General features: G+C 43.1%; 1 protein-coding gene and 7 non-coding genes across 8 annotated transcripts; 5 read left to right on the plus strand and 3 right to left on the minus strand.

Annotated features, from left to right (window-relative positions):
- Positions 1–4534: 4534 nt before the first annotated feature.
- On the plus strand, positions 4535–4605 carry trnag-gcc (transfer RNA glycine (anticodon GCC)). Its single transcript has one exon. It is a non-coding gene; the product is annotated as a tRNA-Gly (tRNA).
- Positions 4606–6530: 1925 nt separating this feature from the next.
- trnag-gcc (transfer RNA glycine (anticodon GCC)) lies at positions 6531–6601 on the minus strand. Its single transcript has one exon. It is a non-coding gene; the product is annotated as a tRNA-Gly (tRNA).
- Positions 6602–6716: 115 nt separating this feature from the next.
- Positions 6717–6787, plus strand: trnag-gcc (transfer RNA glycine (anticodon GCC)). Its single transcript has one exon. It is a non-coding gene; the product is annotated as a tRNA-Gly (tRNA).
- A 1925-nt stretch (positions 6788–8712) lies between these two features.
- On the minus strand, positions 8713–8783 carry trnag-gcc (transfer RNA glycine (anticodon GCC)). Its single transcript has one exon. It is a non-coding gene; the product is annotated as a tRNA-Gly (tRNA).
- A 115-nt stretch (positions 8784–8898) lies between these two features.
- Positions 8899–8969, plus strand: trnag-gcc (transfer RNA glycine (anticodon GCC)). Its single transcript has one exon. It is a non-coding gene; the product is annotated as a tRNA-Gly (tRNA).
- A 1925-nt stretch (positions 8970–10894) lies between these two features.
- On the minus strand, positions 10895–10965 carry trnag-gcc (transfer RNA glycine (anticodon GCC)). The gene has a single exon. It is a non-coding gene; the product is annotated as a tRNA-Gly (tRNA).
- Positions 10966–11080: 115 nt separating this feature from the next.
- Positions 11081–11151, plus strand: trnag-gcc (transfer RNA glycine (anticodon GCC)). Its single transcript has one exon. It is a non-coding gene; the product is annotated as a tRNA-Gly (tRNA).
- Positions 11152–17612: 6461 nt separating this feature from the next.
- si:dkey-197c15.6 (putative nuclease HARBI1) lies at positions 17613–24712 on the plus strand. The gene is made up of 2 exons (XM_064321506.1): positions 17613–18909; positions 23985–24712. The coding sequence occupies exons 1-2, from the start codon at positions 18243–18245 to the stop codon at positions 24404–24406; spliced, it is 1089 nt and encodes a 362-aa protein (XP_064177576.1). The 5' UTR covers positions 17613–18242; the 3' UTR covers positions 24407–24712.
- The last annotated feature ends 327 nt before the right edge of the window (positions 24713–25039 follow it).

The following is a 25039-nucleotide window of genomic DNA, read 5'->3' on the forward strand; positions in this document are numbered from 1 at the left end:
CTGATGCGTTTGCCCTTTCTTTTTTTAATTTTTTGCCAGGGTGTGATGGAATTGGATTCTGATGTTGAGGAGTCTGACTCCAACACCACAATGGGGGTGTTGGAGTCAGGCTCCTCCTTGACCGTGACGGAGTTGGTGGGACCTAATTCGGCAGGGGGCGCTGTGGAGTTGGGGGTTCCAGGGGTGGTGATGCAGAGGGTAGGGTCTTGTGCTGTGGTCTGTGCATGTGGGGGTGGGCTTCCAGGCTGGGAGGGGGTAGGAGTGGGTGGTCTGGTGCGTGGCATGGGGGTGGGCGGGGGAGGCGGTGGGGCCGGAGGGGGGGCAGCAGATGGTGGAGGGGGCGCGGTGCTCCTAGCCCTGTTCGCGTACGAGAGGGGGCAGTCTCTAAAGAGATGCCCCCTCGCTCCGCAGAGGTTACAGGGCTTTGGGTCACGGCACGCCCTGGTCTCGTGCTCGCCGCCACACGTCTTGCACTTGACCACTGTACAGGCCCCGGCTAAGTGACCTAACTCGCCGCAGTTCCTGCACAGCTTGGGCATGCCGTAATAGAACACCACACCCCTATGTCCCCCCAGCGTGATTGAGCTGGGGATGTAGCATACCCCCCCTGGTGCAGAGGGGTCAGGTTTAAGCTGGACCAGCCATTTCCTGGCTCCGGTCCAGACTCCGTCCTCATCAAGGACTCTCCAGGCTTCAGACTTAACAAGACCATACCTGCCCAACCACGTACTCACGTCGTGGTCCTGTACAGCCTCATTGTAAAACTGTACAGTGACCACCTTGTTTTCTGTGTCGGACAGGGGCTCTACGTCAAAATTAGTGAGGGGAGCCTTACCCTTCCCCTCTCTATAGAGTTTCCAGAACCTCTCCAGGATATTTGCAGTTCTAAAACTTATTTCAAAAATATCTGCATTACCCGGAACCTTCACCAGGCAGTTCAGGTCGCCAGGCACAAAGCCCATAGCTCGCTGGAGCACTGCCTGGCTAAATTCTAGGCGGGTCAAACCTGTCACTCTCCTGTTGCTGTTTGGGGCAGCGGCATTGCTTGCCCCCTACGGCTGCGCCCTTCGCCCCTTGTGCCACCTGGGGGGGGCCACTAGCACCGCTGCCCCCTTCTCCGCTGTTCTGGAAGGTCATTCGGACGGCGTTGTGGCGTCGGACCCCTGGCTGCACTCCCGAAGCCATCCTCCCTCTCCCTCAGGCCGGACCTAAGCAGGTAGAGGAAGAAGCACAGGTACAGCGCTAAGTGTTGCTGGTCCGTCCCAGGGGGACCAAACGTTGCCGCACCAAGGGAGCTGGTCGGAGGTCAGCTCCACAAGGCGCAGTGGGACCTCCCTTCCGGCAGATGGCACCAGGCGTTGATCCACGTAGCTGGTCTCACTGGATCCGGGCGCCGCCGCCGTCGTTGGGGGGGAGGTCCTCGGGTCCCCCTTTCTGCCTGCTCCTCGGCCTCGTCCTCCGGGTCCACCTGTTGGTCCTGCTGCGGTCTTGAGAGCAAAGGAGGGGAGCCAGGAAGCGAGGGCGAAGACTCGGCGGAGCTGGAATGGCCCGGAGAGCGAGCCGCTACGGGCCTTCTCTCCGGGCAGCGCTGAACTCCCCTCTGGTCTCCGGCGATGGTCGTCCGCAGCAGTGGTGTGGTCCCCGGATGGCGGGAGTCTTCTGGCAGGGGGTCCTCCTAGCGCTGTCCTGGCTTCGGCGTTGGGGATTCAGCAGGCCGCGGTCACGCCACTAGTACCTGCCTAGCCCCAACGCTATAAGGTCCGGCCTGGTCCGCCGGTCCGATGCAGTGGACACAGCCGCGGTCAAGCCACTGGTACTGCGCCACTACACCATGCCAATAACATTGTCTCTGAATTGTACATAGCTGATACCTACTGTGCTCTCACTTTTTCCATCCATCATCTACCCCACTTATTCCTGGTCAGGGTCGTGGGTGGCCTGGAGTCTATCCCAGCATGCATTTGGGCGAGTGTTAGGAATACGCTACACCCACTGAACTGCTACACCCTGGACAGGTCATCAGTCTATTGCAGGATGCATACACCATTCACTCACACACTTGTATCTATGGCAATGAATTCTCTCTAGTTAGCCTAACCTGTATGTTTTTGGACTGTGGGAGGAAACTGGAGGAAACCCACAGGGCCTCCCCATGCTGCCCCATCTCATTTTATAAAGAACAGCCTACCAGAGGAATGAAAGAATTAATAGTAAACAAAATAACATTACATAAGGATGGTGTGACAAACACGCCTGCCACAGGCCACCAAAGTGGCTTTCCTTGGGGCCCTCCAGCACAGAGACACAGGGAGATGATGTTCAAGCAGTCCACATTTATTTGCAAGGGTTTGGCAAGATGGTACAGCCAAATGAGCAGATGTAAAACCCCTGTCATGACAGAGAAGGCTCCCTGTGTGGGTGGGGATGGCAGATTTAAGCTGTGCGCAGTGATTACCTCACTACGCACAGGTGCAGCCACTCCTGTTCCTGGGTCCAATTAGCCTGGCCAATTATCTAATTCTTAACCAATTATCCAACTGGCCAGGTCTAATTAGCTTGACCCAGGGCAGGTGTGGCTGCTTAAACCAGCCATCCCCACACCACAGATGGCCATATAAAAACAGTTAGGACGCTGATAGCATGCTAACTGTAGACATGCTTTACGCAGGTTACAGCAACTTTGCAGTTCTGAAATCTAATGGTGGCAAAGTAACCTTCAAAATATTTTGAAATTTAATTTGGATTTCCTGTTTATGAATTTTGTTTTATGGATTAAGTATTTACCAAGATTCTCCACAAAGTGGTAAGTATGGTATACATAAAATATTCTCAAAAAGTCCTTTCAAAAAATGCTAAATGAACAATCTACAAATAAGTGTCCTATGTCTCATCCTCTTTACCACTCAAAGAGCATTCCTTTTGGACATTTATAGCTGCAAACATGTTGCCTGGGTAAATTCTGTGCAGTATCTTAAAAGACATCTCCTTAACCTTGAGATTTTAAAAAAAGATCATAAGGAGATATTTAGCAGGCTCTAAACTGATGGACTCTATACAAAGATGGCCATTGATAAACTACAGTTAGGGTAAACTTTCCTGTGAGCACATCTCTCATAAACTTGTTACATTTTTTGTCATTTAATTTTATTGAGTGTGTAGATTGGATGGCTGATCTATTTCTTTATGTAGACAATTTATTATATTGGAAAAGTATTTGCACTGAACTTTGTTGCCTGGACCGCAACAGCGGGGCCAGCCCTACAAACGTGTCTGTGATGAAGTTAAACCATTGGTCGGCTGGTCCTGCCATATACTAGCCAGTCATTTAATTCATTAATGTCAATGTGATCAGGCCATATGGGGTTATGTGCTATGTCACAGCAATTATATCTTAACATGAATAGAAACATTAAGGATAGCTTTAGTTGCTGTGTCATATTACCTCCTAAATACTGTTATATTTAATTATTCTTGCAACTCATTTTAAGTATAAGAAACACCCTCATTATTAAAGGAGTACCATGGTGGTTGAACGTGACACTTCCCAGTTGTCTTCAGGCAACAACAAAACAAATGTGCATAATTGTTTTATTCTTCAGTCATTTCAATGTACTTTAAAACGTATTTTTCTAAGCCTAAATTTCCCACTATAAAAATTCACCCGAACCGTCTAGGTGTGGTAATGAGAACTGTCAGTTAGCTATGATTGACAGACCGTGCCCCGTTACCATAGCTACCCCCATGATACGCGCTCTCTTTGGGACACTGAATTTTCACAAGCTAGCTAGCTTAGTAGTATATCAAGTATCGATAGATAGCTAAGGTAAGGACGTTGACTTGTATCCAATTATAATTTTTGCTATCTAGCTAGCCAAGTTAAGATAAAAGCACAACTATAACGTCCTCATAAAAGCAAACTAGCAAGCTAACGTTATCGATAACATTGCCTTATGAAAGCAAACCTGCTAGCTAACGTTAGCTAGCTAGCTAAATGAATATAACCAGAAATAATCTAAAGGCACTCTAATTTAAGTGAACCTAACGTTAGTCAAATATTTGCATTGTCTGAACAGCAGGACGGTGTGCCCTGTCAGATTTCTTTACGGGGCGTGGAAATGGGAGTGGTTACTATATTCGTGACGTAGCAAAATGACAACTTTCTCAACCGGTTGAAAATAGGACGATGAATTTAAAACGCATATTTCTCCAAAAATACAGAACGGACATATTTAATACTTTGCTCATTGTGTTTCTTCAATGCCTCTTGTGCAATTAGCACATAAAACCGAGAAAGTGTGAAAATCACCATGGTACTCCTTTAAGAAGTTGGTGACCGGATGTAAATTGCTATCATACCAATTCTGGAAAAATAATGTCTAGTTCTTATGTAAGTATGCTTATATCATACAGAACCACCAATGCCCACATGCCCATGCAAAATGCAGTTACTCCGTGCTGAGGCAAGTGAAAGAGGCGTTCCTGCATTTTGCCACTACTTTCTCTGACAAATAAGAGCACCTCACAGCACCTCAAAGCATTGGTGGTTCAGTGGTAGAATTCTCGCCTGCCACGCGGGAGGCCCGGGTCCGATTCCCGGCCAATGCAGAAAGCTTCTTTTCTGATTTCCTTACACCTTATTACTGTTCTTTGGGAAAGGCTCATTCCTTTTTCCCGTTTTCTTTCACCACTGGTTCTTCCCTGACCATAACAGCAGAGGTGAGCCATATTCATCGCACTGTAGCTAATAGGAGCCTTCCCAGATTCAAATACTGTTTTCAGAAATGCACAAATAATGCATTGTGTATAACGTGAGCCACATAATTTCTCGGACAAATTCTCATCTTCTATAAAAGGGTAATTTTATACATTTCCATTTTACCGTGTACAAATTGCAGCACGTTTTATGCATAGCCCCCCCATTTCTGGGCACCATAATGTTTGGAACAAATGGCTTCACAGGTGTTTCTGATTATTCAGGGCTGTTCAGTTGCTTCCTCGGTGCAGGCATGAGAGCTTTCAGTATCTAGACTTGATTCCAGGCTTTTGATTGCCTTCAGAGTCTCTTACTGGCGTTTGTCAACATGAGGACCAGAGCTGTGCCTATGAAAGTCAAGGAAACCTTTATGAGGCTGAGAAATAAGAAAAACTGTCCGAGACACAGGCCAAACCTCATGCTTACCAACATCGACTGTTTGGAAGATCACTAAGAAGACAGAGAGCACTGGTGAGCTCAGTAATCACAAAGGAAGGACCAAGGAAGACCTCTACAGTTAATGGGCGGAGAATTCTCACCATAAAGAGGAAAAAACCCCAAACGCCTGTCCGACAGATCAGAAACGCTCTTCAGGAGGCAGGTGTGGACGTGTCAGTGACTACTGACCTCAGAAGACTTCATGAACAGAACTGCAGAGGCTACACTGCTAGATGAGAACTACTAGTTAGCCACAAGCACTGACTGGCTTGTTTACAGTTTGCTAAGAATTACCTAAAAGAGGCTGCAGAGTTCTGGAAAAGGTCTCGTGGACAGAATAGACCGAGATTGACTGGCATCAGAGTGATGTCAAGAGCAAAGTATGGAGGCCAAAAGGAATAGCCCAAGATCCACAGCACCCCCCTGCCATGGGAACTGGTTCACTTGCCTTCAATGATCATGTAACTGCTGATGGCATCAGCAAAATGAATTCTGTAGTGTACAAAAGCTTCTTATCTGCTCAGGTTCGAGCAAATGCCTCCAAACTTGTTGGATGGCGCATCATTCTTCAGCAAGACAATGATCCCAAACATACTGCTAAAGCAACAAATGAGTTTTCCGAAGGCAAAAACTGGAACATTCTGTACGGGCAAGACAGCTGCCAGACAACATCAGCCCTCTCATTAGGTGAGTTCACCTGCAGCATTGCAAGCACGCACTGCAAGTGACATGCCATTGATACTCGTATTGAAATGGTTTTAGTTGTGCTTGTGCATGTTTTTTTGTTGCTGATGACAAGGCATTCCTTTGTTTAGTAGTGTAAATGTAATGTGTGCTCTAATGTGACGAGTTTTCAGCGTTGAGGAAACTACTCTGAAAGAGTAGTTGTACAAACTACCGAAAATTTATTTGAAAGTAATCGAATTACAGCCAAGCTACCCTAAAGATAAACTTGCGTATTGAGAAAGGCTCTGTTATCAGAGAGTGGAGGTGATCTACTAAGCCTTTAAGAAGCAGGAGCATCCTCTGCTTTTGCCGTTGCTAGAAGGCTTTCAGTCCTTCCTGGAATGCCCTTATACACATTCTGAACTGTGTGTAGCGCGATATCGAACCTTTCTTCAAGAAGGCGAGCCTCCAGTTCTGTGAGGGATGAAGGAGGCGGAAATATACTTGGCACCTTGCGCTCTAATACTTGCCATTAAGGTTCATTGACGTTTGGCGCCGGTTATTGAGGAGGCCATGGATGACACGGGACTTTACTGTGGTGCTCACGAGACCACACCACAACTTGAAGTTCCGTGCGTTCGGGACCATATCGTTTTGAAACCAAAACACTGCCTGCATTGGCCGGGAATCGAACCCGGGCCTCCCGCGTGGCAGGCGAGAATTCTACCACTGAACCACCAATGCCCACATGCCCATGCAAAATGCAGTAACTCTGGGCTGAGGCACAAAGTGAAGGAGGCGTGCCTGCTTTTTGCCACTACTTTCTCTGACAAATAAGAGCACCTCACAGCCCCTCAAAGCATTGGTGGTTCAGTGGTAGAATTCTCGCCTGCCACGCGGGAGGCCCGGGTCCGATTCCCGGCCAATGCATAAAGCTTCTTTTCTGATTTCCTTACACCTTATTACTGTTCTTTTCGAAAGGCTCATTCCTTTTTCCCGTTTTCTTTCACCACTGGTTCTTCCCTGACCATAACAGCAGAGGTGGGCCATATTCATCGCACTGTAGCTAATAGGAGCCTTCCCAAATTCAAATACTGTTTTCAGAAATGCACAAATAATGCATTGTGTATAACGTGAGCCACATAATTTCTCGGACAAATTCTCATCTTCTATAAAAGGGTAATTTTGTACATTTTGATTTTACCGTGTACAAATTGCAGCACGTTTTATGCATAGTCCCCCCATTTCTGGGCACCATAATGTTTGGAACAAATTGCTTCACAGGTGTTTCTGATTATTCAGGTCTGTTCAGTTGCTTCCTCGGTGCAGGCATGAGAGCTTTCAGTATCTAGACTTGATTCCAGGCTTTTGATTGCCTTCAGAGCCTCTTACTGGCGTTTGTCAACATGAGGACCAGAGCTGTGCCTATGAAAGTCAAGGAAACCTTTATGAGGCTGAGGAATAAGAAAAACTGTCCGAGACACAGGCCAAACCTCATGCTTACCAACATCGACTGTTTGGAAGATCATTAAGAAGACAGAGAGCACTGGTGAGCTCAGTAATCACAAAGGAAGGACCAAGGAAGACCTCTACAGTTAATGGGCGAAGAATTCTCACCATAAAGAGGAAAAAACCCCAAACGCCTGTCCGACAGATCAGAAACGCTCTTCAGGAGGCAGGTGTGGACGTGTCAGTGACTACTGACCTCAGAAGACTTCATGAACAGAACTGCAGAGGCTACACTGCTAGATGAGAACTACTAGTTAGCCACAAGCACTGACTGGCTAGTTTACAGTTTGCTAAGAATGACATAAAAGAGGCTGCAGAGTTCTGGAAAAGGTCTCGTGGACAGAATAGACCGAGATTGACTGGCATCAGAGTGATGTCAAGAGCAAAGTATGGAGGCCAAAAGGAATAGCCCAAGATCCACAGCACCCCCCTGCCATGGGAACTGGTTCACTTGCCTTCAATGATCATGTAACTGCTGATGGCATCAGCAAAATGAATTCTGTAGTGTACAAAAGCTTCTTATCTGCTCAGGTTCGAGCAAATGCCTCCAAACTTGTTGGATGGCGCATCATTCTTCAGCAAGACAATGATCCCAAACATACTGCTAAAGCAACAAATGAGTTTTCCGAAGGCAAAAACTGGAACATTCTGTACGGGTAAGACAGCTGCCAGACAACATCAGCCCTCTCATTAGGTGAGTTCACCTGCAGCATTGCAAGCACGCACTGCAAGTGACATGCCATTGATACTCGTATTGGAATGATTTTGGTTGTGCTTGTGCATGTTTTTTTGTTGCTGATGACAAGGCATTCCTTTGTTTAGTAGTGTAAATGTAATGTGTGCTCTAATGTGACGAGTTTGCAGCGTTGAGGAAACTACTCTGAAAGCGTAGTTGTACAAACTACCGAAAATTTATTTGAAAGTAATCGAATTACAGCCAAGCTACCCTAAAGAAAAACTTGCGTATTGAGAAAGGCTCTGTTATCAGAGAGTGGAGGTGATCTACTAAGACTTTAAGAAGCAGGAGCATCCTCTGCTTTTGCCATTGCTAGAACGCTTTCAGTCCTTCCTGGAATGCCCTTATACACATTCTGAACTGTGTGTAGCGCGATATCGAACCTTTCTTCAAGAAGGCGAGCCTCCAGTTCTGTGAGGGATGAAGGAGGCGGAAATATACTTGGCACCTTGCGCTCTAATACTTGCCATTAAGGTTCATTGACGTTTGGCGCCGGTTATTGAGGAGGCCATGGATGACACGGGACTTTACTGTGGTGCTCACGAGACCACACCACAACTTGAAGTTCCGTGCGTTCGGGACCATATCGTTTTGAAACCAAAACACTGCCTGCATTGGCCGGGAATCGAACCCGGGCCTCCCGCGTGGCAGGCGAGAATTCTACCACTGAACCACCAATGCCCACATGCCCATGCAAAATGCAGTAACTCCGGGCTGAGGCACAAAGTGAAGGAGGCGTTCCTGCTTTTTGCCACTACTTTCTCTGACAAATAAGAGCACCTCACAGCCCCTCAAAGCATTGGTGGTTCAGTGGTAGAATTCTCGCCTGCCACGCGGGAGGCCCGGGTCCGATTCCCGGCCAATGCAGAAAGCTTCTTTTCTGATTTCCTTACACCTTATTACTGTTCTTTGGGAAAGGCTCATTCCTTTTTCCCGTTTTCTTTCACCACTGGTTCTTCCCTGACCATAACAGCAGAGGTGAGCCATATTCATCGCACTGTAGCTAATAGGAGCCTTCCCAGATTCAAATACTGTTTTCAGAAATGCACAAATAATGCATTGTGTATAACGTGAGCCACATAATTTCTCGGACAAATTCTCATCTTCTATAAAAGGGTAATTTTATACATTTTGATTTTACCGTGTACAAATTGCAGCACGTTTTATGCATAGTCCCCCCATTTCTGGGCACCATAATGTTTGGAACAAATGGCTTCACAGGTGTTTCTGATTATTCAGGTCTGTTCAGTTGCTTCCTCGGTGCAGGCATGAGAGCTTTCAGTATCTAGACTTGATTCCAGGCTTTTGATTGCCTTCAGAGCCTCTTACTGGCGTTTGTCAACATGAGGACCAGAGCTGTGCCTATGAAAGTCAAGGAAACCTTTATGAGGCTGAGGAATAAGAAAAACTGTCCGAGACACAGGCCAAACCTCATGCTTACCAACATCGACTGTTTGGAAGATCACTAAGAAGACAGAGAGCACTGGTGAGCTCAGTAATCACAAAGGAAGGACCAAGGAAGACCTCTACAGTTAATGGGCGGAGAATTCTCACCATAAAGAGGAAAAAACCCCAAACGCCTGTCCGACAGATCAGAAACGCTCTTCAGGAGGCAGGTGTGGACGTGTCAGTGACTACTGACCTCAGAAGACTTCATGAACAGAACTGCAGAGGCTACACTGCTAGATGAGAACTACTAGTTAGCCACAAGCACTGACTGGCTTGTTTACAGTTTGCTAAGAATTACCTAAAAGAGGCTGCAGAGTTCTGGAAAAGGTCTCGTGGACAGAATAGACCGAGATTGACTGGCATCAGAGTGATGTCAAGAGCAAAGTATGGAGGCCAAAAGGAATAGCCCAAGATCCACAGCACCCCCCTGCCATGGGAACTGGTTCACTTGCCTTCATTGATCATGTAACTGCTGATGGCATCAGCAAAATGAATTCTGTAGTGTACAAAAGCTTCTTATCTGCTCAGGTTCGAGCAAATGCCTCCAAACTTGTTGGATGGCGCATCATTCTTCAGCAAGACAATGATCCCAAACATACTGCTAAAGCAACAAATTAGTTTTCCGAAGGCAAAAACTGGAACATTCTGTACGGGCAAGACAGCTGCCAGACAACATCAGCCCTCTCATTAGGTGAGTTCACCTGCAGCATTGCAAGCACGCACTGCAAGTGACATGCCATTGATACTCGTATTGAAATGGTTTTGGTTGTGCTTGTGCATGTTTTTTTGTTGCTGATGACAAGGCATTCCTTTGTTTAGTAGTGTAAATGTAATGTGTGCTCTAATGTGACGAGTTTGCAGCGTTGAGGAAACTACTCTGAAAGAGTAGTTGTACAAACTACCGAAAATTTATTTGAAAGTAATCGAATTACAGCCAAGCTACCCTAAAGATAAACTTGCGTATTGAGAAAGGCTCTGTTATCAGAGAGTGGAGGTGATCTACTAAGACTTTAAGAAGCAGGAGCATCCTCTGCTTTTGCCGTTGCTAGAAGGCTTTCAGTCCTTCCTGGAATGCCCTTATACACATTCTGAACTGTGTGTAGCGCGATATCGAACCTTTCTTCAAGAAGGCGAGCCTCCGGTTCTGTGAGGGATGAAGGAGGCGGAAATATACTTGGCACCTTGCGCTCTAATACTTGCCATTAAGGTTCATCGACGTTTGGCGCCGGTTATTGAGGAGGCCATGGATGACACGGGACTTTACTGTGGTGCTCACGAGACCACACCACAACTTGAAGTTCCGTGCGTTCGGGACCATATCGTTTTGAAACCAAAACACTGCCTGCATTGGCCGGGAATCGAACCCGGGCCTCCCGCGTGGCAGGCGAGAATTCTACCACTGAACCACCAATGCCCACATGCCCATGCAAAATGCAGTAACTCTGGGCTGAGGCACAAAGTGAAGGAGGCGTGCCTGCTTTTTGCCACTACTTTCTCTGACAAATAAGAGCACCTCACAGCCCCTCAAAGCATTGGTGGTTCAGTGGTAGAATTCTCGCCTGCCACGCGGGAGGCCCGGGTCCGATTCCCGGCCAATGCAGAAAGCTTCTTTTCTGATTTCCTTACACCTTATTACTGTTCTTTGGGAAAGGCTCATTCCTTTTTCCCGTTTTCTTTCACCACTGGTTCTTCCCTGACCATAACAGCAGAGGTGAGCCATATTCATCGCACTGTAGCTAATAGGAGCCTTCCCAGATTCAAATACTGTTTTCAGAAATGCACAAATAATGCATTGTGTATAACGTGAGCCACATAATTTCTCGGACAAATTCTCATCTTCTATAAAAGGGTAATTTTATACATTTCCATTTTACCGTGTACAAATTGCAGCACGTTTTATGCATAGCCCCCCCATTTCTGGGCACCATAATGTTTGGAACAAATGGCTTCACAGGTGTTTCTGATTATTCAGGCCACTTTTTCTCAAGAGCGCCAGAGCTCTGCATCTGAAATTAAAGGGGATTGCTGATATTTTTTTTTATAACGGCTAGTCGTATGCCTGTCAAATGAGTGAATAGATAAAGTGCTTTTCAAGGGGATTTGTATTGGCTTTCTGATGGTGGAAGCCTGTTATAGTTTTTGAATTGGTTCACCACTGTATGTTTCAATAATTTTTAAAAAAAATAAATTTATATAACAAAGCGGCAGTGCTACATAGTAAACCTTGATCATACTGTAAAATTTCAGATAAGGATATTGGTAATCCACATGCATTTCGTAAAGGGTTAGTTCACATTAATTTGGCATTGTGCTGAACATTTTTCAGTCCATTAGTGTAAACTTTTAAATTTACAAACGGTTTACAAGATGGGCTCTTCGTTTTCAGTCATCTGTCATAGACATATATGCAGTTTCACATATTTCTGATGTACTGCACGCTGTCAAAAATTAAAAAAAAAAAATTAATAAGTGTATGCTGCTTCCCGGCAAGAATGTATTTATTGCTTCCCCTCTGATCCATACAATTTTGACTAATGAATGTAGAAACATGTTACTTTGTAAATGTGAAAATTTGAAATAGAACTTTTGAATATTGATGGGATTTGGTTAAAGGGTTACTCTGTTTTTGTTACATTTACTGCTAACCTGGAAAAAAAAAAAAAAAAACGTTTATCTGCAATTAGGCCATTTTTTTGTATACTATAGATGTTTACTTATGTACAACATTTTCCCTTTCTTTGTCAGAAAAAGTACATACTGTAGTTATGGAATGTGAAAATACAAAGATAAATATGATTTCACAAAGTTGGTATGGCAATGGAGCGACATGGTGGCTAAACTATTAGAAAGACCAAAAGATGAATGAGCCCATTGAAAGGGAGTAGAAGCCAGGCCTAGATTAGTCTCAGTTTCTAGTGAGAGTACTCACTAGAGAAGTTAATCAAAATGTAATTGATTTATTCATTTTGATCTGTGACAAGTAATAAGCTTGTTTTGTTCGTAGAATGTCTTTTTCACCTGTGCTTCATCAAATACATCAAACGCCAAAAGGACTTCACTGTAGCACTCCCGACCTGCAGTCTGATGATGGTGGAAATTCCACAATATCTAAAAAAAGGAAGAAAAAAATTATTAAAGTTATGGTAAGTGTTTTATAATAGGTCCACACACAGACACACATGTACACACATAAATATACACACACACACGCACATATATATATATATATACACACACACACACACACAGTTCCCTCCATTATGTTACCTTATACCTGCATTAAAGTAATAATCTCAAAGATTTTCATTAAAATAAATGCCTTTTAAGTCACTATTTATCGCTGCATTGGGTAACACAATGGGGATTGAGCCTATTTTTATATTAATTTATACTATTATTATTATTATAATTCATGATTTAAAAACTTGGTGTCTGTGGCGACATTCCCAGGAAAAAATCACAAGCGGCGCACAGTTAGTGACGCGTTTTCATCACCCATCAGTGGTTGGTCCGCCAGGAGGTAGGCGAACTAACGCAACAGGCTCGCCTTCAACTCACTTGTGTGTGAGCGGCGTAGTTTTTCCGGTGTCTGCATGCTTACAATAACAGAGAAAGGGGGGTTGGGGAGTTATGGAATCTAAAACGTTTTTGTGTAACATGAGAGATCATATTATTTGTTGATGTAGATTTCATATTACATTTAATGACAATGTAACTTTACTAAATTACATAGCTATTTGCACAGCTAACGCTAGCTACCGGACCATGTCAAGAAAGACAACATTAGTTTAGACAATGTTGCGCACAGTATCCATCTCTCATATCAGGTAACGTTGCGTTAGCTAGCTAGCTAATGTAATTAACACAATCTAATGTCGGCTAACAATTAGAAAAAAAAGCTAGCTAACTCTACTGACCGGTACCGATCTCGCAAACCGTCTCTCGAATGCAATGCTACCTTGTTGCAACGTTGCAGTGTAGCTAACTTAAGGCCAGTTCAGATCAATGATTCGCATCGAGACTGGGTGCAACTTGCAAAATACCAAGACGTCTGATTGTAAACGTTCTAAAACTGCACTTGGCGATTTGACAAGGACGGTCTTTTAAAACCTCAGGGCAGGCAACGGCTCTGCTACTAGCCAGTTCACACCGCTGCAATTTTCTCTGCAACATTCTAAAACCGTCTCGCCTCGTTGCGAATCATTGATCTGAACTGGCCTTAACGTTACCGTTATTTACATTGTCATCGAGTTCATCAATATATTATAATGATCGGAATAAAGCCGGGTATGTGGAGCAGAGCCGGGTCTGATTTCTGAAGACGTCATGCAGGAGAAAACTAAATAAAAGAATACGGCAGTATGGATTAGCATTGTTATTATTTTATTACGCTTCCTCATATGTTCCTTCAGCCTTTATGCCCTTTTTGATGAAATCTCCTTTGTTTTTGTTTTATTCTTCTTGTTCTGATTGCTAATTTAACACCCAGCTCAGCTTTATTCTCGAAAAGTTTAGCTAGCAAAATCAGAAACACCAGGGGTAACATTTTGAAAGGCAGTTGTTTCAAAAATACCACACAACAATCATTCACAAAAAAGACTGCTTATTGTGCACGAGATACATAATTGCACGAGCCACAGGGAATCCCACAAATTCTTCTCTGCAGTATAAAGATGTTCATACCGGGCAAAAGGTGGATAAAGAACGTTTGCAGAAATTGATCATCACTAATTCTACCCCAGGTTTGCTACGGCATTTTAACCCGGCTCGGCAGTGTAAAGACATCTTGAGTTAGCCTAATGTTAGACAACGAATGAGTATGTACATAACGTTACTTTTTATTCAGTATATTCAATAGTAAGTGTTATAGTTGGCGTGCCAACTGACTGACGTCACACAGGCGACACTGGTTGGATCCGGTTGGATCTATGGGAAGTGAGGTCCAAAAACAGACATGCAATTACTGCTTCTCGCCATTGGCACCGCCATAGAGAACGAAACTGAAATCTTCGAGATTGTCACTTTAAGGAAGCAATTGAACACACCTGACAAATCAACACATGAGAAGGCATTTGTCCCAAACATTATGGTGCCCTGAATAAAAAGTGCTCTAATTTGTACATGGTGAAACCAAAATGTACATAAATACCCTTTAATAAAAGCTGAACTTTACTGTTGGGGAAGCACAAAATCATCAAGAATGTGATTGTATGTTGCTACATTAAGATTTGCCTTCACTCTATCTAAGGGGCCTAGCCCAAACCATGAAAAACAGCCCTAGACCAAGGGGTGTCCAAATAACTTTGGTCATATAGTGTATCATAAAGGGGCAAAAGTTAAATTGAATAACTGTAGTTACCTTCATTGCAGTTGAGCCTTCTGAATCATCCTCAGCGAGACACCTGGATTTTATCTGCTCTGGGTGTGGGCAAATCCTTTGTAGTGATAAGAGAACAGCATTATAAAAAAAGATTACAAAGTCCTGCATGTTTCATAAAGATGTGTAAACGGTATAATTTCACACTGTATGGATGTTGATTTTGAGATAAATTGAGACAATCAAGGAAGATAAGATAAGAGGGACTTAAATATGATCTTATAACTGATACTGTATTTGGCTCTTGTGACTATTCAAATCCATCATCAGGGACAGAGGTGACATTTCAGGTATGGGTAACAGCTCAGCTCAATTCAGGACAGGAATATTTTACATCAGATTACACTAATAAACACGAAAAGATATAACTGTGTATAACAGTGATTTCTAATACAAGTTTATTCCCAAAAATCCAGAAAAGCTACCATGCTGATAACATCAATGTCAACAGATGTAATAAAATGGAAAAGATTAGTGTCGTCGGAATAAACTATAGTGCCGTCTTAACAAGACAGTTCACACACAATTATCTTCCTACAATGTTTCAGTTCTTTCCTTTGGTGACCCTCAGGTAACATTGTTATAATTTCAATTCCTTTTACTGCTGTAGCTGCAGAGAGGCACCGACTCATAATGATGGAGACCATATGCCAACAACAGGCTCATCATTGATGGTACTGAAGGTCCTTGAGTCATGGCTGAAGGATGCATGAAACAGCACTGCAAAGATGTAAATGGTAACAATAAACCAAGAGAGTAATGAATACTGTCCAGCAGATTATATATTTAAATAGATTTACTGTGTTATATCCTAGATAAGTTACCTGGGTGTCACTGGAGGCAAGGACAGCAAGACAGGTGTGTTCAACGTAATGGGATGGCTCCTCCACAATGACTTGACCCAGAGGATGAGTTAGAAGGATGCCAATCAAAAGAGGGCATTTAAAGACCTTTTTGAAATAAATAGTCATTTGTAAGGGAGCAGTCACACATTACATTACATTACATTACATTATAGGCATTTAGCAGACGCTCTTATCCAGAGCGACGTACAACAAGTGCATAGGTTTCATGATGTAGAGGCGCAAAAGAAACACTAGAGTGAAGTAAGGATCGTAGTGCCAGAAGTGACCACATCGATCAGGACTCCAACCCTGTAGAGTAAGCTTGTTCAGCAAGCAAGAATCCTACCAAGTACAAACTAGCACTGGAATCACACCTAATCATACAAAAACAATCCTGCCAGATACACTAACATAATCAAATTATCCTAGCTAGGTACAATGAGCTGAACTATAGGCTAGGGAGGGTGGGGAGAGGTGCAGCCTGAAGAGATGAGTCTTCAGTCTGCGTTTGAAAGTGGTGAGATTCTCTGCTGTTCTGACCATCACGGGGAGGTCATTCCACCAGCGAGGGGCCAGGACAGACAGCAGACGGGAGCGGGAAGTGCAGACGCGAAGAGGGGGAGGTGCCAAGCGTCCAGAGGTGGCAGAACGGAGAGGTCTGGCTGGTGTGTAGGGTCTGATGATCCTCTGAATGTACCCTGGTGCTGACCCCTTAGCTGCCTGGTATGCAAGCACCAAGGACTTAAATTTGATGCGAGCCATAACAGGCAGCCAGTGGAGGTCAGTGAGCAGGGGGGTGACATGGGAATGTCTGGGGAGGTTGTAGACCAGACGCGCTGCAGCATTCTGGATGAGCTGCAGGGGTCTGATGGCGGATGCTGGCAGACCAGCCAGTAGCGAGTTGTGCGAATGCACATGTGCGAATGCAGGCGAATGACCATCGCCTGCCGAGGCAAAATTCTTATCTTGTTGTGCTGAATGTGGGCAGTGCAGGATGTGACGCACACGGAAATCAGTTTTCTGGTTTGTAGTCCGTTTGGGTGGTTGTGGTTGTTGGTCACACATGAGCGGTTCACTAAGAAAACTACAGCCAATTACAGCCAAGTGGGGTCAACCACACACACTTCTTTGCTATTGGTTGAGGCTGCTAAATCGCTGGTCAAAGTTCACCAAAGTTGAACTCCACGCGAAGTGAAGATGCACATTTGCTTCACCACTTGAAGCAAATGTTTTATTTGCCCCTTCGCTCGCATAGAATGGAAGTGAACGGGAGGCGAATATTCGCCAATGTTAATTTTGCGCTTGTGTGACCGTGCCCTAAGTGCCACAATTCAATATGCATTGTGGTGCCAGGAAGGGAGTTGGGGTGCTGTCCACCAGGAGACAGCACTGGCCCCACACACGGGTATGGCCACAGCTACAATGCATTGGGACTTCAGTGCATCTGACAAGCAATGACCCTATTCATGAGAACGTGTACATGCTAACTTTTATTTTGAAATGTACCCCTCTTGTGCTAACCGGAAGCCGCTTGTTTATGTAGTTAATTTATCGCTCCTCTCTGTATCTCGGCTATAACAACTGATAGTATTTAGTGATTATTTGGTGAAAAACGGTAATGACTTTAGGTATACAGCATAATAAGTCTGTCGTCTTTGTTTTGTATATCACATTTGGACTGAACAGTTGGACTGAATCATTGTATTAATATTTAAGCCCCTCACAAAGTAGCCGTTTGTCACTAGGGAAAGCACGCATTGCGTTCCTGGTCCAGCAAGAGATTTGAGATCAGTTGCTACTGCATAAATATGCCAAAAAGGGTGGATGTCTGGGGGTGAAACCATGTCTATGGGTGAAACCCCAAATACCTTCATCTGATTCATATAGCATGCATTCTGAGAAACTCGTTTCAGTCCAGTTTTAAGAGTAAGACTCTTTTTCCTTTGCAGGAGAGCAAGATTTGTACCAGCTCACGGAGTAGCTTTTAGCCCATTTGTTACGCTCATTAGTTCAAAACTCATGACAAAGTGTGGCAAACGTTTATTATGAAATTTCCCACCTCCCACGCTTACCGGAAGTCCATTTCTTATTGTTAGCTTCACGCTCATAGCTGTAGCTCGGCAGGTAGTATTTAGTGATTACTTGATGAAAAATTGGATTGAAAAATGCTAGCGACATTGCTACGTGTACAGCATCACAAGTCCGCCATCGTTCTTTTGTATGTCACACTTGGACTGAACAATTAGATGCAGGGAGCAATCATTGTATCAAAATTGTATGTTTCGATGAACTTGTGCCGGAAACCCAAAGGACTATAACTTTATAGGCCTGGCTACACTGTGATTGGCAACGATTAGCCAACTGAGCACTTTGCGGGTACACGCGTTATAAAAGAAACTGGAAATGACAAGCGGGGTGCGATGATGCATAGCTAGCTTGAGAAGCTGATTTTTTATTTTGGAGTTAAAGATGTCTTATGCATCTGCAGTTTGGTTGGCGGCTTTGGGGGAATTTGATGATGAATCTGACAGCATCCCGAGCAGTTTGGATAATTTTGATGACGACTTTCTTTTAAAACATTTCCATTTCACTAGATCTGCAGTTTGTTTCATTATTGATTATGTTGGAGCCCAAATGGAGTCAGCCAAATACTGCTCCGACGAGCTTTCTACTGATGTTATTGTTCTGGCCGCATTGTGTGTTTACGCAAACGGCTTTTTGCCAAATGAAACAGCAGATATGATTGGAATAAGCCAGGCATCTGCCAGGAGAGCAGTTAATACGGTGTCCAGGGTTTTGTCTGAGAAAGCTGAAGAGTTTATCACATTTCCAGACAGTTACAATGATCGGGTACTTGTGGCACAAGAGATCCAGAGGTTTTGCGGTATACCAAATGTAGTAGGTGTGCTGGGATGCATGCACGTGCGCATCAAACCTACACCAGAGGAGGAGATTTTTTTTTTGAACGCGTTCGATTATCACTCCATAATGTTCCAAATGATCTGCGACTCTCAAGGCAATTTATTAAGTGTAGAGAGTCAATGGCCAGGAAGCACAGCGGAGCAAAGCATCTGGGAGAGTTCAAAAATCTTCCAGCAATTTCAAAGTGGTAGGCATGGGCACAGTTGGCTCATTGGTAAGTTTCCCCTGCTTTCCTATTTCTTGTGAAATCTTTTCAGAGTGCCTAAACATTAAATCAATCAAAAAACGAGTTATTTTGCATAAAAAAGATTTTGCTTTGATTCCAACCTCCTAAATACTTGATAAAAAAACTATTAGATTTTAATAGTGTAGCAAGGGAGAGGCATCCCCCTCCCCCCAGTTGTTTAAAAGGGCATAGCCCTAGAACCATAGAAAGCTGCAGGGGTTCTGTGTACACATATTTCTCTCTCCATTTCTAGTTTGAGGAATTTTTCGTCTAGAGAGCTAGAAGGATACACACTGAGTTCAAAGCAAGCTAGGGACGGTTCTTGCCACGCTATTAAAGACATCCTCAGTGAGGGGACATTGAAAGGTGAACATTGATGTGAAAGCAGCTTCTGACAACCCAGCTCAACATAAATCTCTAGCACAGTTAATTAATAAATACATCTGTGGCAAAAATGCATTAAGCACATGTTTTACTATGCACAAGGAATCTGTTTTTTTCATTATGCCAATACTTCAGAACCAGCTGATTTTAGATGTATCCTACATGCAGTGAATAGACAATACATGCATTTCCAGTTTTTTAGAAAATTATATTCCACTTCTGGATGAGTGGGTCAGTTTTCTGAAGGTCTTGCACATACTGTTGGGGTAACACCGGCAGGGACAGTGCAGGTTGAATGAATGGAGCAGATGACTCGGTCTGTACTGACTGTTGCTGTATCTTTTCTCTTATTGTACTAGGAATCTCGCTGCCAGGGATCAGTGTAATAGTTAGTTATTGATAGTTAACCACTGCTTGGGACATATCTTTACCACAAAGATGTTGAATGGAACGTACTGCCTTGACAAGGCGGCTGCATTCCTATTCCTCCCAGGCCTATGAATGACATCAAAATCGAATCGGCCCAGCACAGAGGTCCAGTGGTGCTCCACTGCCCCGTGTTTAATTGTATTAACGTAGCTCAATAGACTTGTCTGTTATAACCATAAAATGGTTTGCAGTCAAACAATCTAAATTTAGCGGTGGCAGTCTTTTTCAATGCACAAAATTTTATTTTCTTATCACTAAATTTCTGTATGTTGCCTCCTCACATTGCCTCCTCCTATGCACCACTGCTGATCAAAGGGCCCTACAGTGAGTCTATGCAGGCGCTTGCCCTTGTCCTTCCCTTTCCGTACCCCCTGTGCTGCTAATGCATGTGATTGGGCTATTGTCTGTGCAAAACTCCTCATGAAACGTCTATAGTAGCTAGCAAACCCAACAAATGATTAGAGCTCTGTGGAGTTTGAGGACTGTCTCCAGTTCCTTACTGAATGTATTTTTTCTGGTTCTGTGGCTACTCCAGATACTGAAATGACATGCCCCAAATGCATCTTTTCGGGTCTTTACATTAAGGGCCCTATAATCAACCAGCATTCATGAGGACTCATCCTTCTTCCTTACTGTCACAATTGGAGAAGAGCAGGGACTACAACCTTCCCTAAGAATTCATCTTTCAATCACAATTTTGATGTCTTCATTTTGTTGTGCTCTCACGCCTCCTGCTAACATAAGGGGACTAGTGAGTCTATGCAGTGCCCCTTTCACCCTTCTAAACCCTGGTTTGTAATGCAGCTGTTTATGGTGACTTATTGAACGCTAGTAGCTTCAAACCAACTATTCTTGTATTTGGTTATTTTTATGATTTTTTTTTCTGGATTCGTTGATGCTGCTTCTCTTTTAGTGTTAATCAGTTAATCACCAGGGTTCAGTTGAGACTATCTTTTCCCTGTACTTGGAACCGGGTACATTCCCTAAGAACTTTTCTCATACTTGTTTGTAGGGTTTCATTTGTGTGGACGTCCTCTACATAGAGCGCTGCCAAATCTCAGTAAGTTCAATGTAACCCACAACAATGCCCGGTTAAATGACCTGGGTTAAGTAGCGGATTTACCTAGGCTATATGGAAATTTTCTATGTTGAGCCTGTGAACACATGGCATGACCGTTCAGGATAGATTAGGCAGGGCTTGGTTTCTATTCTCTAAAGCAATACAGAGCTAATATTAATGTTACATTAGTTCATCTTGAAAGCAGCCAGATATTTCACTGAATAATGGTTTTTAGCAGAGATGGAAATCCTACCCACAGATCACAGTTAAAGAGTGATAGGGGTGTAGTGGGTAGCACTGTTGTTTCACAGCAAGACAGTTCTGGGTTTGAATCCAGCCTGGGCCTTTCTGTGTGGAGTTTCCATGTTCTCCCTGTGTCCATGTGGTTTTCCTCCGGGTACTCCGGTTTTCTCCCACAGTCCAAAGACATGCAGATAGGTGAAGTGGAGAGACTAAATTGCACATAGGTATGAGTGTGTTATTCTTACAAAAGGTCTTATGTAAGAATGTTGCAACATTTAGTGTACTTTATCTGGAAATGTTGCTGCTTTTGTTCACAGTAGAACTGAGAACTGGAAAAAGATTCCCATAAATCTTACTAGGTTCTGAGCTGGCAAATAGCAGGAATGTCTACAAGGAAAATCGACTCTGACTCCTATTCATACATGACTCTGACATGGAATATTGCTGGAATATTTACAGATGCAAGTATGAAAGGAGTTAATGTTGCATGCACATGCACACACAGCTGATTTATGCTTCAGCTGATTCACTGATGTTCGTGCCAGAATCTCATTCACACACCATAAAGCCAGTCATTCTTCACTCGTATACGTTTACCACATTATGGATGAATTGGGTTGCAAACAACGCCATAAGAGACACCCATAACACTCCCTGAGACAACTAACAACGACCAAAGACATTACATATTAAAACTGACTTTAGAGCAAAAGTAAATGAGCAAACATTTACACAAGTTTCATGCCTGAATGTAAACAATATGGCAAAAGATAAATGTTGACAATAGTGTTAATGAAAAAAGTGTAGCCCACAGCTTTACTCATTTGTTTCAACCAAGTTATTCTGAGCCAATGGACCCATTTTCGTCAAAGCATAGCCTTAAAAAAATCTGGCAGAAATTCTGCCTCTATGTAGGGGAAACACTGAGCCAATCATGCATTCGTGTAGCCCATCTCAGAACTACAGGCATCTAATGTTACATATGCGCCAAAAGTTTACATACACCTAGGCTAAAGATATTCACACTCAGTTTTTCACAACTCTGCACATTTTATGTTACCATACATTTCTTTTGGCAAGTCAATTAGGGCATCTACTTTGTTTACATCAGAGGTAATTTTAAAACAATCGATTAGAGACAGATTTATTTCAGCTTTAATTCACTATATCAGAATTCCAATCGGTCAAAAGTTTACATACACCAGGTTGGCTGTCTCTTTAAACAGTCTGGAATAATCCAGAAATTGTTGTAGTGACTTTTTAGACTCTGATTGTCCAATTGTCACAATTAGGATTTAATTCGGAGTTAAATGGTACCTGTGGCTGTATTTAAGGGCCTACCTTTAGAGCCACTGCCTTTTTGTCCTTGATACCACAAATTAACTCCCAGGGCTGAACGATTTTTTTTCCAAAAAGCTCAACTGAACCCCAAGACAACAACAAAGGAACTGGTGAATGAGTTGGAGGCATCAGGTACCAAAGTATCAACATCCACCATTAAGAGAATCCTACATCGCCATAGCCTGAAAGGCCGTTATGCCAGGAAGAAGCCCCTACTCCAAGACCGGCATAAAAAAAACCAGAATGAAGTTTGCAGGTGATCACCAGGACAAAGACCTAGCCTTTTGAAGGAGTGTTCTCTGGTCAGATGAAACAAAAATTGACCATAATCATCAGTGCTATGTATGGAGGAAAAAGGGCGAGGCTTTTAATCTGAAGAACATCATCCCAGTTGTGAAGTATGGGGGTGGCAGCATCGTGGTGTGGAGGTTTTGCTGGAAAAGGGACTGGTGCACTTCAGAAAATAGATGGCATTGTGATTATCTACAAATACTGAAGCAACACCTCAAAACATCAGCTAGAAAGTTAAAACATGGTCGCAACTGGGTCTTTCAGCAGGACAATGATCCTAAGCATACCTCCAAAGTTGTAGCAAAATGGCTTTAAGACAACAAAGTGAAAGTAATGGAGTGGCCATCACAAAGCCCTGACCTGAATCCCATATATAATTTGTGGACTGAACAGAAAAGGCGTGTTCAAGCAAGGAGGCCCACAAACCAGAGTTACACCAGTTCTGTCACAAGGAATGAGCCAACATTTGGGGAAAGTATTGAGAGAAGCTTGTGGAAGGCTACCCCAAGCGTTTGATTCAAGTTAAGCAATTAAAAGGCAATGCCACCAAATACAAAAAAAAAACAAAGTGTATGTAAACTTTTGACCCACTGAAAATATGATATAGTACATGAAAGCTGAGATAAATCTTAGTTATTATTTCGAAATGACCTCTTCTGGAAATGAAGTAGATTGACTAATTGACTTAGCACAGGAAATGTATGGTAACATGAAATGTGTGGAGTTGTGAATGTCTTTAGCCTTGGTCTATGTAAACATATGGCCTCAACTGTAGCTTAATGCTGACTTTCAGATATTCAGGAAAAGAAAATGTGGATCACTTGCCACTAAGACACACCCCTGCATGGTATTTGTCATAACATAAACTGCCCATTTTGTAATGAGATATTTTCCTTATTAACGGACTAATTAATTTAGAATCGTGACTTGTTATTGTTGTGAATTAGAAATCGGTCATTCACAGATGTGCAAGTACTTGACCTCTGTCATTCAAGAAAGTTAATATTGCAGTTTTTTAAACTATCTTGATAGACAGTATCACAGCCATTTTTTCATTTTCATTGTCTCAAGCTCCCATAGTTCATTGCAAAGACTATGATGTCTTTGAGATGCTGGTGAAACACTTGATGGGAATTGCATGACAATGGCAAATCAGAAGACTGGTTTCTTTGCTCGTAGAACCATTTTAGTAAAAACATAATGATTTAATGACATGGTGTACTTTCCTTTTAAGTCAGGTGGGATACAAGCTGAAAATACTGATATGAATTGACTCAAAGCATATTCTAATCTAATGACATTCTATTTTTTTAAGGTGCCAGTTGTTATTCTCTGGAAAGACATGTTCTGACTCCTCTGGCCTATGTGAGAAAAAGACCCAGCATGCGTTACAATGAGGCCCACTTCAAAATCCAGACTGTCATTCAGAAGACCTTTGGTGCTCTGAAGTCACGATTCCGGTGCCTGGACAATTTGGGAAGCATACAGAAGAACAACTGCAGCACACATGTTGAGGTGGTCAGTGCTTGTTGTGTTCTACACAACATTGCCATGAAATTTTCTGTTCCTTTCCCTGAGGAGTTTGTGCCAGAACCTGGGTATCATGGTGTGAATCGAGAAGAGATTACACAATCAAATTCCAGCATGCTGCTTTTCAGAGAAGACATGATAAAAGCTTTTTTTCCCCAGGATTCAGATCCTGTACCAGGGATCTTTGTTGGTTTTGAAAGGACCTAGAGGGACATTACATTTTATGTATGTTCATGGAATTTTGTACATTCAGATATCTGTCTGCCTAATTGCCTAGCCTTCAAGATGCTAATTTCTTCATTTTATGTTCAAAATTAAGGTGGTTCTCAACTCAGTCATATGAACAGTATCTTAAGCAATGGCTTAAAAACGTAGCTATATTTATAATGGCTTTTAACCTTTGTAGCCACTGCTTTCTTACTGCTTTTTAAAAAGTTTCCTGTGTTGATGAAAACAAACTTTTTTAATGTAAATAAGAAATATTTATATCAAATGAAATATACTTTCAAATTTGATGTTATGTGATTTTGCTTCTAGCTGACATTGCTAGCTCAATTTTTGCAGTTTTTCCCTCCCCATTTATTCATTTCTGCAAATATTTTTGTTTCAGCAAAAAGTTTTATTTTTACTTTCTAATTGGTGTCAGAGCAGAAGCCCGTAAGACTCAAATGAACAAGATGAACTGATTGTGCTGAATTAACTGAATGGCTCAAATGAACAAAATAAACTGAAAGTACTGAAAGACTCAAATGAACTGAAAGATTAAACTGGTATGAAAACTCTAAAAGTAGCCTACTGAACGACTTGTATATAGCATAGGCCTACTAATGCCTCGTGCAA

This window comes from Anguilla rostrata, chromosome 2 (genome assembly GCF_018555375.3).
Source record: "Anguilla rostrata isolate EN2019 chromosome 2, ASM1855537v3, whole genome shotgun sequence".
Classification (NCBI taxonomy): domain Eukaryota; kingdom Metazoa; phylum Chordata; class Actinopteri; order Anguilliformes; family Anguillidae; genus Anguilla; species Anguilla rostrata.